Source organism: Microcaecilia unicolor, chromosome 6, assembly GCF_901765095.1.
Source record: "Microcaecilia unicolor chromosome 6, aMicUni1.1, whole genome shotgun sequence".
Classification (NCBI taxonomy): domain Eukaryota; kingdom Metazoa; phylum Chordata; class Amphibia; order Gymnophiona; family Siphonopidae; genus Microcaecilia; species Microcaecilia unicolor.
In genome coordinates, this window is record NC_044036.1 from 225,344,325 (window position 1) to 225,361,356 (window position 17,032).

At 48.1% G+C, this 17,032-nt stretch overlaps 1 protein-coding gene across 4 annotated transcripts in view; it reads right to left on the reverse strand.

Moving 5' to 3' along the window:
• PRPF4 (pre-mRNA processing factor 4) overlaps positions 1–17,032 on the reverse strand; it is a 682,089-nt gene that overhangs the window by 255,439 nt on the left and 409,618 nt on the right. For all 4 annotated transcript variants that reach the window (XM_030206511.1, XM_030206510.1, XM_030206512.1 and 1 more), the window contains exons 5-6: positions 14,838–14,917; positions 13,343–13,436 (exon numbers count right to left, since the gene is read on the reverse strand). In XM_030206511.1, the coding sequence (XP_030062371.1) occupies positions 13,343–13,436; positions 14,838–14,917 (174 nt within the window). The remainder of the gene's footprint in view (positions 1–13,342; positions 13,437–14,837; positions 14,918–17,032) is intronic.

Genomic DNA, 17,032 nt, shown 5'->3' on the forward strand with positions numbered 1-17,032 from the left:
TACTCACGGTGTGGTTGCATCATGGAGCGATAGAGATGCATTATAATATTCTTTGACTAATTTTCTATCCGTTTTCTAATAATTCCTAGCATTCTATTTGCTTTTAGATCACCGTCACATACTGGGAAGATTTTAGCGCATTGTGTATAATGACACCTAGATTTTTTTTTTCTTGTGCACTCACTCCTAAGGTGGATCTTAGCACCAAATAACATATGATTTGGATTATTCTTCCCAATGTGCATCACTTTGCATTCATCCACATTAAATTTCATCTGCCATTTGGATGCCCAGTCTTCTAACTTCCTAAGGTCTTCCTGCAATTTCTCACAATCTGCATGTGTTCTAACAACTCTGTTACCGTCTGCAAATTTAATCACTTCACTCATTGTTCCCATTTCCAGATCATTAATAAATATGTTAAACCGCATTAGTCCCAGTAGAGATCCTCGAGGCATTCCACTATTTAACCCTCCTCCACTGAGAGAACTGGCCATTTAACCCTACCCCATGTTTTTTTATCCAACAACCGATTCCTAATCCACAACAGAACATTGTCTCCTATCCCAGGACTCTTTAATTTACTCAGGAGTCTCTCATGAGGGACTTTGTTAAACGCCTTCTGAAAATCTAGATAGTAAAAGGATATTAGATCTTCAGAAAATTCCTTTATTTTAATTACTCAATCTATAAATAAAAAAACCTTACTTCACTGTTGGCCTAAAAATCAAATAAAGATTGACAACTTTCAGATAAAGAATGGCAATTTTTAGTTTTCACTTAGGGAAAGTGATTCACATATATCTTGATGTGACTAGACAGACTCAGCAGAGATGTGGATCCTTTTGAAAATTGTAAAGTAGGCCTTAAGGATCAGAAATATTTGTTTTATGATCCAGCAATGTTAGAAATTTTCAAGGCCAACAGACGCAAGCTGTAGGTAAAGAGATAGTTTTGATGGAAAGGATGATTCATTTCTTTTCTAGTTCACCTCCACTTCTGCTGCTGCTTCTATTCATGTTTATATTTTTTCTGTCAATATATTCCTCCCCTTTCTTGCTTGATGTATAAGAAACATGGAATGAATTGCCAAGATATCTCAAAACCGAACGACATGTACTGACATTTAAACGCCAGTTATGCCTGGCATATTATACATCTAATGATAAGTATATAAGTAATGCCACACTGGGAAAAGACCAAGGGTCCATCGAGCCCAGCATCCTGTCCACGACAGCGGCCAATCCAGGCCAAGGGCACTTGGCAAGCTTCCCAAACATACAAACATTCTATACATGTTATTCCCGGAATTGTGGATTTTTCCCAAGTCCATTTAGTAGCGGTTTATGGACTTCTCCTTTAGGAAACCGTCTAACCCCCTTTTAAACTATGCCAAGCTAACCGCCTTCACCACGTTCTCCGGCAACGAATTCCAGAGTTTAATTATGTGTTGGGTGAAGAAATATTTTCTCCGATTTGTTTTAAATTTACTACACTGTAGTTTCATCGCATGCCCCCTAGTCCTAGTATTTTTGGAAAGTGTGAACAGATGCTTCACATCCACCTGTTCCACTCCACTCATTATTTTAAACACCTCTATCATGTCTCCCCTCAGCAGTCTCTTCTCCAAGCTGAAAAGCCCTAGCCTCCTTAGTCTTTCTTCATTACTTAAATGGCCTGGATGTTACTTTCTGGTATGTTCTGCTTGGCATTTGCTGATACTACTACTTTGGATTACTTAAAGCAGTGTTTCCCAGATCAGTCCTGGAGTACCCCTTTGCCAGTCATGTTTTCAGGATATCCACAATGAATATGCATGAAAAAGATTAGCATATAATGGAGGCAGTGTATGCAAATCAATTTCATGCATATTCAATTGTGGACATCCTGAAAACCTGACTGGCAAGGGGGTACTCCAGGACCGACTTGAGAAACACTGACCTAAAGGGCCTGGATGTTATTGTTTGGCATAGTTGTGTGTTATGTTATTTACAGTATTTTATGTATTTTTGTAAGTTGCCTTGGTCAAAGACAGATTAAAAATAATAAGTCCACAATGTAAAGGTTGGATCAAGGGGGGTTGCACGATGGCTAAGAATATATGGGATGGTCAGAGAGGGAGGGGAAGCAGAAGGACATATATAAAGACATATATCAGGATGTACAATACTAGTTTTTCGTATGCATATAGTAGGGCAAATACAGATCTGCAACTGGAAAGATGCAGACGAGGTTAATGTTTTAGTTCTGTTTCTTATATATGCCCTGTAAAACCAATAACAATAATGGAAGTATTTGTTGAACATGTAGGGTTGGGTGGGAGGTTTTGGGGTAGACATGAAAATTGTTAAAAATATTGAACTATACATGTTTCTGTTAGCATGATGGTGTTTTGTTTTCTTTATTCAATTGTTCAATAAAAAAAACTGTTTAAACTAAAAATAATAAATCCAATCCACTTAAATATTTATTTATTTATGGGTTACTTATATCCCACATTTTCCCACTCATGCAGGCGCAATGTGGCTTAAAGAGAAAGCGAATGCTACATACCTGTAGAAGGTATTCTCCGAGGACAGCAGGCTGATTGTTCTCACTGATGGGTGACGTCCACGGCAGCCCCTCCAATCGGAACACTTTCTAGCAAAGTCCTTTGCTAGTCCTCGCGCGCCGATGCGCACTGCGCATGCGTGGCCGTCTTCCCGCCCGAACCGGCTCGTGCCGGCCAGTCTCATATGTAGCAAGACAAGAGAAGGGAAGACACAACTCCAAAGGGGAGGCGGGCGGGTTTGTGAGAACAATCAGCCTGCTGTCCTCGGAGAATACCTTCTACAGGTATGTAGCATTCGCTTTCTCCGAGGACAAGCAGGCTGCTTGTTCTCACTGATGGGGTATCCCTAGCCCCCAGGCTCACTCAAAACAACAACCATGGTCAATTGGGCCTCGCAACGGCGAGGACATAACTGAGATTGACCTAAAAAATTTACCAGCTAACTGAGAGTGCAGCCTGGAACAGAACAAACATGGGCCTAGGGGGCTGGAGTTGGATTCTAAACCCCGAACAGATTCTGAAGCACTGACTGCCCGAACCGACTGTCGCGTCGGGTATCCTGCTGCAGGCAGTAATGAGATGTGAATGTGTGGACAGATGACCACGTCGCAGCTTTGCAAATCTCTTCAATAGTGGCTGACTTCAAGTGGGCTACCGACGCTGCCATGGCTCTAACATTATGAGCCGTGACATGACCCTCAAGAGCCAGCCCAGCCTGGGCGTAAGTGAAGGAAATGCAATCTGCTAGCCAATTGGATATGGTGCGTTTTCCCACAGCCACTCCCCTCCTGTTGGGATCAAAAGAAACAAACAATTGGGCGGACTGTCTGTTGGGCTGTGTCCGCTCCAGATAGAAGGCCAATGCTCTCTTGCAGTCCAATGTGTGCAGCTGACGTTCAGCAGGGCAGGAATGAGGACGGGGAAAGAATGTTGGCAAGACAATTGACTGGTTCAGATGGAACTCCGACACAACCTTTGGCAAGAACTTGAAATTTGGTGTAAGGGGCCTGGGCTACCAGGGCCTGAAGCTCACTGACTCTACGAGCTGAAGTAACTGCCACCAAGAAAATGACCTTCCAGGTCAAGTACCTCAGATGGCAGGAATTCAGTGGCTCAAAAGGAGGTTTCATCAGCTGGGTGAGAACGACATTGAGATCCCATGACACTGTAGGAGGCTTGACAGGGGGCTTTGACAAAAGCAAACCTCTCATGAAGCGAACAACTAAAGGCTGTCCTGAGATCGGCTTACCTTCCACACGGTAATGGTATGCACTGATTGCACTAAGGTGAACCCTTACAGAGTTGGTCTTGAGACCAGACTCAGACAAGTGCAGAAGGTATTCAAGCAGGGTCTGTGTAGGACAAGAGCGAGGATCTAGGGCCTTGCTGTCGCACCAGACGGCAAACCTCCTCCACAGAAAGAAGTAACTCCTCTTAGTGGAATCTTTCCTGGAAGCAAGCAAGATGCGGGAGACACCCTCTGACAGACCCAAAGAGGCAAAGTCTACGCTCTCAACATCCAGGCCGTGAGAGCCAGGGACCGGAGGTTGGGATGCAGAAGCGCCCCTTTGTCCTGTGTGATGAGGGTCGGAAAACACTCCAATCTCCACGGTTCTTCGGAGGACAACTCCAGAAGAAGAGGGTACCAGATCTGACGTGGCCAAAAAGGAGCAATCAGAATCATGGTGCCTCGGTCTTGCTTGAGTTTCAACAAAGTCTTCCCCACCAGAGGTATGGGAGAATAAGCATACAGCAGACCCTCCCCCCAGTCCAGGAGGAAGGCATCCGATGCCAGTCTGCCGTGGGCCTGAAGCCTGGAACAGAACAGAGGGACTTTGTGGTTGGCTCGAGATGCGAAGAGATCTACCAAGGGGGTGCCCCACACCTGGAAGATCTGTCGCACTACACGGGAATTGAGTGACCACTCGTGAGGTTGCATAATCCTGCTCAACCTGTCGGCCAGACTGTTGTTTACGCCTGCCAGATATATGGCTTGGAGCACCATGCCGTGACGGCGAGCCCAGAGCCACATGCTGACGGCTTCCTGACACAGGGGGCGAGATCCGGTGCCCCCCTGCTTGTTGATGTAATACATGGCAACCTGGTTGTCTGTCTGAATTTGGATAATTTGGTGGGACAGCCGATCTCTGAAAGCCTTCAGAGCGTTCCAGACCGCTCGTAACTCCAGGAGATTGATCTGTAGATCGCGTTCCTGGAGGGACCAGCTTCCTTGGGTGTGAAGTCCATCGACATGAGCTCCCCACCCCAGGAGAGACACATCCGTAGTCAGCACTTTTTGTGGCTGAGGAATTTGGAAAGGACGTCCCAGAGTCAAATTGGACCAAATCGTCCACCAATACAGGGATTTGAGAAAACTCGTGGACAGGTGGATCACGTCTTCTAGATCCCCAGCAGCCTGAAACCACTGGGAAGCTAGGGTCCATTGAGCAGATCTCATGTGACGGCGGGCCATGGGAGTCACATGAACTGTGGAGGCTATGTGGCCCAGCAATCTCAACATCTGCCGAGCTGTGATCTGCTGGGACGCTCGCACCCGCGAGACGAGGGACAACAAGTTGTTGGCTCTTGTCTCTGGGAGATAGGCGCGAGCCGTCCGAGAATCCAGCACAGCTCCTATGAATTCGAGTCTCTGTACTGGGAGAAGATGGGACTTTGGATAATTTATCACAAACCCCAGTAGCTCCAGGAGGCGAATAGTCATCTGCATGGACTGCAGGGCTCCTGCCTCGGATGTGTTCTTCACCAGCCAATCGTCGAGATATGGGAACACGTGTACCCCCAGTCTGCGAAGTGTCGCTGCTACCACAGCCAAGCACTTCGTGAACACTCTGGGCGCAGAGGCGAACCCAAAGGGTAGCACACAGTACTGGAAGTGACGTGTGCCCAGCTGAAATCGCAGATACTGTCTGTGAGCTGGCAGTATCGGGATGTGTGTGTAGGCGTCCTTCAAGTCCAGAGAGCATAGCCAATCGTTTTCCTGAATCATGGGGAGAAGGGTGCCCCGGGAAAGCATCCTGAACTTTTCTTTGACCAGATATTTGTTCAGGGCCCTTAGGTCTAGGATGGGACGCATCCCCCCTGTTTTCTTTTCCACAAGGAAGTACCTGGAATAGAATCCCAGCCCTTCTTGCCCGGATTGCACGGGCTCGACCGCATTGGCGCTGAGAAGGGTGGAGAGTTCCTCTGCAAGTACCTGCTTGTGCTGGAAGTAAGACTGAGCTCCCGGTGGACAATTTGGAGGTTTTGAGGCCAAATTGAGGGTGTATCCTTGCCGGACTATTTGGAGAACCCACTGATCGGAGGTTATGAGAGGCCACATTTGGTGAAAAGCTTTCAACCTCCCTCCGACTGGCAGGTCGCCCGGCACTGACACTTGGATGTCGGCTATGCTCTGCTGGAGCCAGTCAAAAGCTCGTCCCTTGCTTTTGCTGGGGAGCCGAGGGGCCTTGCTGAGTCGCACGCTGCTGACGAGAGCGAGCGCGCTGGGGCTTAGCCTGGGCTGCAGGCTGTCGAGAAGGAGGATTGTACCTACGCTTACCAGAAGAGTAGGGAACAGTCTTCCTTCCCCCAAAAAATCTTCTACCTGTAGAGGTAGAGGCTGAAGGCTGCCGGCGGGAGAACTTGTTGAAAGCGGTGTCCCGCTGGTGGAGCTGCTCTACCACCTGCTCGACTTTCTCTCCAAAAATATTATCCGCACGGCAAGGCGAGTCCGCAATCCGCTGCTGGATTCTATTCTCCAGGTCGGAGGCACGCAGCCATGAGAGTCTGCGCATCACCACACCTTGAGCAGCGGCCCTGGACGCAACATCAAAGGTGTCATACACCCCTCTGGCCAGGAATTTTCTGCACGCCTTCAGCTGCCTGACCACCTCCTGAAATGGCTTGGCTTGCTCAGGGGGGAGCTTGTCCACCAAGCCCGCCAACTGCCGCACATTGTTCCGCATGTGAATGCTCGTGTAGAGCTGGTAGGACTGAATTTTGGCCACGAGCATAGAAGAATGGTAGGCCTTCCTCTCAAAGGAGTCCAAGGTTCTAGAGTCCTTGCCCGGGGGCGCCAAAGCATGCTCCCTAGAACTCTTGGCCTTCTTTAGGGCCAAATCCACAACTCCAGAGTCATGAGGCAACTGAGTGCGCATCAGCTCTGGGTCCCCATGGATCCGGTACTGGGACTCGATCTTCTTGGGAATGTGGGGATTACTTAGAGGCTTGGTCCAGTTCGCCAGCAATGTCTTTTTGAGGACATGATGCATGGGTACTGTGGACGCTTCCTTAGGTGGAGAAGGATAGTCCAGAAGCTCAAACATTTCAGCCCTGGGCTCGTCCTCCACAACCACCGGGAAGGGGATGGCCGTAGACATCTCCCGGACAAAGGAAGCGAAAGACAGGCTCTCAGGAGGAGAAAGCTGTCTTTCAGGAGAGGGAGTGGGATCAGAAGGAAGACCCTCAGACTCCTCGTCAGAGAAATATCTGATGTCCTCTTCCTCTTCCCACGAGGCCTCACCATCGGTGTCAGACACAAGTTCACGGACCTGTGTCTGCAACCGTGCCCGGCTCGACTCCGTGGAACCACGGCCACGGTGGGAGCGTCGAGAGGTAGACTCCCTCGCCCGCACCGGCGAAACTCCCTCCGCCGACGTAGTCGGGGAGCCTTCCTGGGAGGCTACCGCACTCGGTACCGCAAGCGGCACCGATGTCGGAGACCTCACCCCGGGCAATGGGCCAGCCGGCGCCTCGCTCGACGGTACCGGGGGTGCTTCCCCGGTACCGGAGGGGTAGGGCGCAACAGCTCTCCCAGGATCTCTGGGAGAATGGCCCGAAGGCTCTCGTGCAGAGCGGCTGTGGAAAAAGACATGGAAGCCGATGCAGGAGTCGATGTCAGAACCTGTTCCGGGCGTGGAGGCTGTTCCGGGCTGTCCAAAGGGGAGTGCACCGACACCTCTTGAACAGAGGGCGAGCGGTCCTCTTGGTGCCGAGGCCTACTGGGTGCCGACGCTTCTTCGATTTTTTGGGACGAAGCATGTCACCGGAGCTTCCCGACACCTGACGAGGAGGACGTAGAATCCAGCCGTCTCTTCCTCGGGGCCGAGGCCGAAGGAGGTCGGTCTCGGGGGGGCTGTACCGCAGGAGCCCTCAGGGTAGGGGGAGACCCACCCGAAGGCTCACCGCCACCAGCAGGGGAATGGACAGCCCTCACCTGCACTCCAGACGAAGCACCACCGTCCGACGAGATCAGCAAACGAGGAGGTCTCGATACCACCGACGCCGCCCTCCGATGTCGCCCCGATGCAGAGGGCCGATGCCTCGATGCAATCGGGGGCGAGGATGAAGGTCCGGGCGCCGACGACGTCGAAGCAGTCGATACTCCCGGTGCCGATGAAGAGCCCGAGAACAAAACGTTCCACTGGGCTAATCTCGCTACCTGAGTCCGCTTTTGCAAAAGAGAACACAGACTACAGGCCTGAGGGCGGTGCCCAGCCCCCAGACACTGAAGACACGACGCGTGCCTGTCAGTGAGCGAGATTACCCGGGCGCACTGGGTGCACTTCTTGAAGCCGCTGGAAGACTTCGATGTCATGGGCGGAAAAATCGCGCCGGCGAGATCAAAACTCGAAATGGCGAAAATGGCACCACAAAAATAGGGGGAAGAAAACTTCGAACTGAGGCCTAAATAGGGCCTACCCCGACGACGAAAGAAAACTTACCGGGGCAAAACTAGAAGTACGGGAAGGGAGAAAACCATAAAGGTCCCCTTCCGACACCTTTTTTTTTTTTTTTTTTTTAGAACGAAGTCGATAAACGACGCGCGAGGTCAACTTTCGGGGCGCGAATGGCGAAACACGACCGTACCGAGCGCAGACAAAAGAAGACTGGCCGGCACGAGCCGGTTCGGGCGGGAAGACGGCCGCGCATGTGCGGTGCGCATCGGCGCGCGAGGACTAGCAAAGGACTTTGCTAGAAAGTGTTCCGATTGGAGGGGCTGCCGTGGACGTCACCCATCAGTGAGAACAAGCAGCCTGCTTGTCCTCGGAGAATTAAATATATATAAGTACATAAGTATTGCCACACTGGGACACACCAAAGGTCCATCAAACCCAGCATCCTGTTTCCAACAGTGGCCAATCCAGGTCACAAATACCTGGCAAGATCCCAGAAAACTCAATACATATTATGCTGCTTATCCTAGAAATATGCACATCAGATGAAGATTATAAGGCGTACTCAGAACATTTTGGCGCTAGATTAGTACAAAGGAATAATCCACATAAAATTGTGAAGCGTGCATATACAACAACAGGGATCTGTTGTTACAGGAGAGACAATGACAAGAACAAGATGACCACATCATGACGTTTGTGACGATATATACACCTGGAGGAGAAGCTATAACGGGGATTATAGAACATCACTGGGACATAATAAGATCGCATCTCCTGTTTAGTAATTACAATGTAAGAACTGCCTTCTCGCGTTCCAGAAATTTGAAAGAAATACTCAGCCCAGCCCTATTACCTGAAATTGCAGATAGGGCTATGGAAGGACAAGTGACAACCCGATTGGGTCACTACAAATGCATGAAAATGCACTGTAAGACATGCCCAATAACAATAGAAGGAACAAGTTTCCTGAATGAAGGCAAGACACAAGCTGAGAGGTAACACCACTTGCCAGTCCATCGGTGTCATATATTACATCAGATGCCCCTGTGGTAAACTTTATATAGGAAAGTCTACGAGATCCCTGCATGAGAGAATGATTGAACACCGGTCGCGTATATCAGCCCAGAATTTTAGAGCTCCTCTGGTACAACATTGTGTGGTGTACAAGCATACGGTAGACGACCTTAAATGTATGGTAATTGAGCAGGTTTTACCTTCCACCAGAGGAGGTGATTTCAATAGAAGAATGTTACAACGTAAAACCTTTTGGATCTTTCAATTGGATACAACTGAGCCCAAAGGGCTGAATACGTATGTTCATTGGGGCCAGTGGTGTGCTGGAGCCGGCTCGCACCGGCTCGCAAGAGCCGCTTGTTAAATTTTGACAGCTCTTGCGAGCCGGTTGTTGTTGGGGGCGAGCCGGCTCCATTGCTGGCTTCCTCGGTAAAAGCCCTTTGATGCATGCAACGGACCAAATTTTCCTCGTTGGAGAGTCATTAAAGGCTCATTTAGCTTTAGTGCATCTGCCTCCAAGCAGGGGAAGCCTGGAGACGGCCAGCCAGCACGCAGCAGGGCTTTAAATGGCGGCGCTTCGACGGAGGTAATTCAAAAAAGACGGAGGGGAGGGTGGGAGCGAAGGAGCGGCAGGGGAGGGAGGATAATCGCTGGATGGGTAGAGGGGGGCAGGGAAGAGACTTGCTGGGCATGGATGGGCAGAGGGGGGCAGGGGAGAGAACAGCTGGCCATGGATGGGCAGAGGGAGGCAGGGGAGAGAATTGCTGGGCATGGATGGGCAGAGGGAGGCAGGGGAGAGATTTGCTGGCCATGGTTGGGCAGAGGGGGGCAGGGGAGAGAACAGCTGGCCATGGATGGGCAGAGGGAGGCAGGGGAGAGAATTGCTGGGCATGGATGGGCAGAGGGAGGCAGGGGAGAGATTTGCTGGCCATGGATGGGCAGGGGAGAGAATTGCTGGGCATGGATGGGCAGAGGGGGGCATGGGAGAGAATTGCTGGGCATGGATGGGCAGAGGGAGGCAGGGGAAAAAACTGCTGGGCATGGATGGGCAGAGGGAGGCAGGGGAGAGAATTGCTGGGCACGGATGGGCAGGGGAGAGAATTGCTGGGCATGGATGGGCAGAGGGGGGCAGGGGAGAGAACTGCTGGCCATGGATGGGCAGAGGGAGGCAGGGGAGAGATTTGCTGGCCATGGATGGGCAGGGGAGAGAATTGCTGGGCATGGATGGGCAGAGGGGGGCATGGGAGAAAACTGCTGGGCATGGATGGGCAGAGGGAGGCAGGGGAGAAAACTGCTGGGCATGGATGGGCAGAGGGAGGCAGGGGAGAGAATTGCTGGGCACGGATGGGCAGAGGGAGGCAGGGGAGAAAACTGCTGGGCATGGATGGGCAGAGGGAGGCAGGGGAGAGAATTGCTGGCCATGGATGGGCAGAAGGAGGCAGGGGAGAGATTTGCTGGCCATGGATGGGCAGAGGGAAGCAGGGGAGAGAATTGCTGGGCATGAATGGGCAGAGGAGAGAATTGCTGGGCAGAGGGGGCAGGGGAGAGAAGAGAATTGCTGGGTATGGATGGATAGAGAGGGGCAGGGGAGAGAGGAGAGTTTCAGGACATGGATGGCAGGGAGAGCAAGAGAAATTCTGGACATGGATGGAGGGAAGGGAAGGGAAGGGAGAGAGAAGAAATGCTGGACATGGAGGGAAGATAGAGGAAGGAGATTAGATGAGGGAAAAGGAAGTGAGGAGAGAAACTGCACATGGATGGAGAAAATAGGCAGAAGCTGGATCCACTGTACAGTCAAGTATGCGGAGGACCAGAAATGAAGAAGAAAGGAGGAAAGAAAAGAAATAAATGGAAAGGAAGCCCTGGAAACGGAGTCAAGGGAACAGATAGAGAGCAGCAGAATCAGATACTGGACCAGCATGATCAGAGAAACAAAGTCACCAGACAACAAAGGTAGAAAAAAAAATAATTTTATTTTCATTATAGTGTTTGGAATATGTCCACTTTGAGAATCAGGTGCTGAACGTTAAAAGTTTATGTTTATTTACTTATTTATGGCATTTTATCCCATATTAAACATGAATTAGATTGGAACCTGGGATCATTTAATTTTTTTTCCTGGAGAGAGTAATGTGTTGGCCGCTGCCCCCCCCCCCCCCCCCCCCCGGGTATAGCCAGCTCTGCAATTGTTTTTTTTGGGGGGCACAGAGGTGGATGGGGGGCGCAGGGGTGGACGGGGGGCGCCGAGGTGGACCGGGGAGAGAGCCTGTTGTTAAAAGTTTACCAGCACACCACTGATTGGGGCTGTTTCTTCTGACAGGTGGGTTAGAGCGGAAATATTGGTCAGTTGTTTCCGGGTTATGTAGGGGTTCAAAAGAACGCCATCACCATTTTGCAGGGTAAGAGAGAAGGCACACACAGACACTGTGGCTAGTAAGCTGGTAAGCCAGGAGCATTTTTTGAAATAAGATGAATGAAGAAGCATAGTTGTGACACAAGAGGTTGACTCCTTTCTTTTTTTCTTTAACAGATTTGGTGATACTCCCCCTTGACAAAGCATAGCGAAACAGGCACCTGTCGGGGTGCATGAGCTCACCAATGAGTACAGATAAGTGCTGTGTGCTTAGTAAACTGTTATGAAAGGAACTAGGAAGTTGCAATTAGATATATGTTTAAAAACTATTAAAAAAAAGAAAAAAAAGATATAGGTAGGTGGGGGACGAGTCTATGATTAAAATATATACACGAGCAAAGATTCACCGGAGAGTGAGATATAAAACAGCTGTGTTAGTCATATGAGACTCCACCCCGCATAGTCAATTCACCAAGCTGACTCGTCTAAAATCCTCTGCTATTGTATGTTTGTTTGGACTATCCCAGAAATAAGAAGTGGATTATCCCCAAGTCATTTTAATAATGGTCTATGGACTTATCCTTTAGGAAGCCACCCAGACCCTTTTAACCCCCCCCCCCCCCCCCCCCCAAGCTAACTGCCTTTATCACATTCGCTGGAAACGAATTCGAGTTTAATTACACACTGAGTGAAGAAACTTTTTCTCCAATTCGTATTAAATTTACTACTTTGTAACTTCATCGCATGCCCCCTAGTCCTAGTATTTTTGGAAAGAGTAAACAAATGATTCACGTCTACCCGTTCCACTCCACTCATTATTTTATAGATCTCTATCATATCTCCCCTCAGCCGTCTCTTCTCCAAGCTGAAGAGCCCTAGATACTTCAGCCTTTCCTCATATGGAAGTCGTCCCATCCCCTTTATCATTTTCGTCACCCTTCTCTGTACCTTTTCTAATTCCACTATATCTTTCTTGAGATGTGGCGACCAGAATTGAGCACAATATTCGAGGTGCAGTAACACCATGGACTGATACAAAGGCATTATAACATCCTCACGTTTGTTTTCCATTCCTTTCCTAATAATACCTAAATTCTATTTGCTTTCTTAGCCGCCGCAGCACACTGAGCAGAGGATTTCAATGTATCATCAACAATGACACAGAGATCCCTTAATTCCTAAATTTCAAATTGGCTCCCCTTGGACAACCAGGTTTGTAAAGTGCAGCACTTACAGATGTAGATTATAAATATCATCGTTTACAGATGTAAACACTCAAGTGATGCAGGTTTTTTTCTGTTCTTTTCTAAAATGGCTGTTCCCGCTCGATGTACTGCTAACTGCATGAAATTTCAAGCATATTTATAGGTGCACCTTTTGTAAAATATTGTGTAAATTGTAACTGTCTAGACTTGGACATCCCTTTGTCTATTTACATAATCCATAATCAATTTACTTATCCATTAACCCCATTAATATTACGTTTACCACAAATTGTATATTCTTCTCATGACTTGTAATTTTTTTATATTGTTACTATGTAAGCCGCATTGAGCCTGCCATGTGTGGGAAAGCACAGGGTACAAATGTAATAAATAAATAAATAAATAATCTGTGAAAAATTGTAGAGGGGTTAAACATGTTGATGCCATTTGACTCATGCATCTGATTGTGCAGCATATTTTTACATGAGCTATGCATTCCCAAGGCACAGAGTGCTCTCATTTCTAGTGTGACACTTCTCACCCGTAGAGATTTATGTAGCTCTTGCTTCTGTGATGTTCTGGTTGACTCTGGAATCTCTTTCTGCTTACGAGCTTCGTCTAACCGTCTCAGTGCTCTGTGCCACAGCAGAGAGAAAAACAATCCAATCCACGTGTTTTAGTACACATTGCCCCAAGATACAGAGGTGATAAAGCATTCTAGAGATAGTTATAATAGGATAGTACAACAGCGATGCCATGTAATCAATATGCCACTGCTCTGTGTCACTTTAACATGCTCAGGATCCCGTTTACTAACCCACGCTGTAGGCGCGCTAACTTTTTAGTGTGTGCTAATGATAGAGATACCCATTATATTCCTACGGATGTCTCTAGGGTTAGTGCATACTAAAAAGTTTTGCACGCCTACAGCACAGCTTAGTAAGCAGGGCCCTCAGTGTTAATTTAATCTAGTGTTTCTTATCTTTATGTGTTCATCAGTAGACATCTTTCTTGACCCAATAGTGCATTCTTTAAAATCCATTCAAATGGATCCATTGCTGGGGTTCTGTCACTATGAGTCTTAATTTGCAACTACCCAGGGATTTTGTCTCTATTTATCAACAGACCTAACCTCTGAAGTCTGGTCATTGTAGTAATGGTCCTGAGGCTGGGGGATAGGCATCAAAGCTCTTCATGAAACCCTAAATGTGGTCTAAATCTGGCCCCCAGGTACTGGTGACTATGACTTTCTCCTTTCCAGGAGCTAACACCACCACTTTGCAAAACTCTCAGCTGAGCCAGGGTGCAGAAAACCTGACCGAGGATTCGAGCCAGGGACCTTACACACAGCAACACACAGCACTGCCACTAAGACATAAAGCTGAACTACCAAAACTAGTATTGATATAGCGTATCATTAATTCCCTGTATAGTGGCCAGAAAAGCTTTTTCTCTGTACTGATGTCATTAGGGACCATCTGACAGATCTTTAACTGTTCTTTGCTAGCTAACACCAGCTTGATGGCATCAGTTACACAAACCACACACAGTGAATACTGGATTACATTTTATTTTGTGCTGTAACTGTGTTTAGCTAGTAAACAGGGTACATGTGAAATGGAAAACAGAAATCAGTCAGATATACAACTCCAACGCTTTATTTTTATATAAGGACTTATTTGAAAAAGGCTTAGAATAGATCGCCATAAAATAATTAGAACCAGATTAATCACAGACATGCAAATAGAAGAGGCTAAATAATAACTAGAATTGCATAGACAGGTGCTACTGGTGCTAGTCTCGTGGTCCCAGGGGTGACGGAGGGCATTTTAGAAGAAGCTGGGTCTGTTACTTGGGCAGACTAGATGGACCTTATTTACTATCTTTCACGCCAAGGGCCAGTGATGCCAGCTGTCACTAGGACTGATTGAGTCTACAATTTGGCAAAATCTGGGTTAAAATGCTTTAGCTAAAACATGAATTCTCTATTTTGCTATGTGACCCCCCCCCCCCCTTCACTACTTGAAATTTCTCACCGAGGTAATGAATAGCGAGCAATCCAGAGTCTGGCTGTTTTCAGGCTGTTTGGCCCCTCATGATACCAGGTTTGTTGATACTGAAAGAAGTTTGAAAACAGAGAGAAATGTGAAAATTAACAGTGCAAATCTGAAGTATATGCAAGATTTCCTTTAAATTAATGGATTTTTTTATTGTTAATTTAATGCTTTTATTTTTCTGCATCTTGAGGCAAAACAATAAATCGTACATATGAAAAAAACCCAGCAGAAACAATATAAAAGCAAAACTGCAAACTGCCCAAGACTACTCCTTTGCTGATTCATTAGCACTGGCTTCCCATTAGCACCAGGATTGCATTCAACTCTGTGTTCTCATATTTCAGATTTTGTATGGTTTTGCCCCAGACTATATGTTGCCCCTTATTACTTTGCCTTCTAGCAATTCAGTCTTTAGTGCAAGAAACTACCTGCGTCTTCATTTTCCTACTTGTAAGAAAGTAGTTTAAAAATCTATATATTCAGCTACTTTTTCATACAAGGTACTAAATGGTGGAATTGCTTCCTGAAAGAAATATAAGATCCCAACATGATTATTTGTTTTTTCATGTTTTTGAAATCTTTCCCTTGTGTCACTAGCTAGCGCTCTGCGCGTTGCATCAGCTCCAGTCCTTTCGAGGACCCCTCAATGTTCATTTCCATTCCATAGTGTATCACTCGGTTACAGTTCAGCTGTGAGGCCCGTATGCTTGGACTCTGTACGAGTGGGTTCTGGATCGACCGTGAGGCCCGCCTGAGTGGTCTATCTCCCTTTTCTGCTGGTGCTGGTTGATTGTTCTGAGTGTACGGGGCTTTGTGGCCGTGGTATTGCTTAGCGACTGTTTAGTCTACCCTAGGCCTTGGCCAAGGTCCTTCCTACATCTCGGCCTAGGCACAAGCGCTCATGACCAGATTAACATCCTAGCATTCAGGATCACCCAAAACAATAAACATTGGTGAATTGGGCCTCATAACGGCAAGGACATAACGTAGATTAACATGAAACTATATACAGCTAGCTGAGAGTGCAGCCTGAAACAGAATAAAACAGGCCTAGGTGGGTGGAGTTGGATTCTAAACCTCAAACAGATTCTGCAGACCACGTTGCAGCTTTGCAAATCTCTTAAATGGAGGCTGACTTTAAGTGAGCCACTGACGCAACCATGGCTCTGACATTATGAGCCATTACATGGCCCTCCAGAGTCAGCCCAGCTTGGGCATAAGTGAAGGATATGCAATCTGCTAGCCAATTAAAGATTGTGCGTTTTCCGATGGCTACTCCTCTCATGTTGGGATCAAAAGCAACAAACAACTGGGTGGACTGTCTGAAGGGCTTCGTCTGCTCCACGTAAAAGGCCAATGCTCTCTTGCAGTTAAGGTGTGTAAGCTGCTTTTGCCAGGATGGGCATGAGGATGAGGAAAAAAATGCTGCCAAGACAACAGACTGTTTCAGATGGAACTCCGACACCACCTTCAGCAGGAACTAAGGGTGCATGCGGAGGACTACTCTGTTGTGATGAAACTTAGTATAAGGTGAATCCACTACTAGGGCCTGAAGCTCACTGACCCTACGAGCTGAAGGCGACCCTCAGGGGGAGGAATGCTGGCTTTGGCCTAACCCCTGGTAAGCCTTTCCTCAGCTGAGAGGTGCCCAGCTCTATCACCGGCTGCCTTTCAGGTGCTGTGGAGGACTTGCAGCTCATCTGCATATCCTTACAGCCTTCTCCGGGGTGACACCCAGGTCCACCCCGAGCTTCCCAGGGCCCTCGCTCCATATGCACAGAGTCTCCAGGTGCTTTTTGGCTAGGATTCCTTTAAACACCATGACTCCCTATGCCTTAGCTGCTGCCTGCTGTCCCTGTCCTAGCCTTCCTGCCTTCCTCCTCTACTCCTATCACCTTAGCCACTTCACATCTACCCGCATCCACCTTAGCCCCTATATATGGCCCCTATACACATTCTCTTCATCGTCCTGTCCCTTCTTAACCTCTTCCCCCCTCCCCTTCCACTGTCTACCTCAGGAACTCACTGCCCACCCTTGTCCCCTCCCGTCCTGCCCCTACCTCCCCCCACCACTTCCCAGCTCTCCTGCCCCCCTCGTCATTCCTAGCTCTCAACCTTCTACACTTCCTCCCCACCATTAACCCATCCCCATTCCTCAACACATCCCGTCTTCG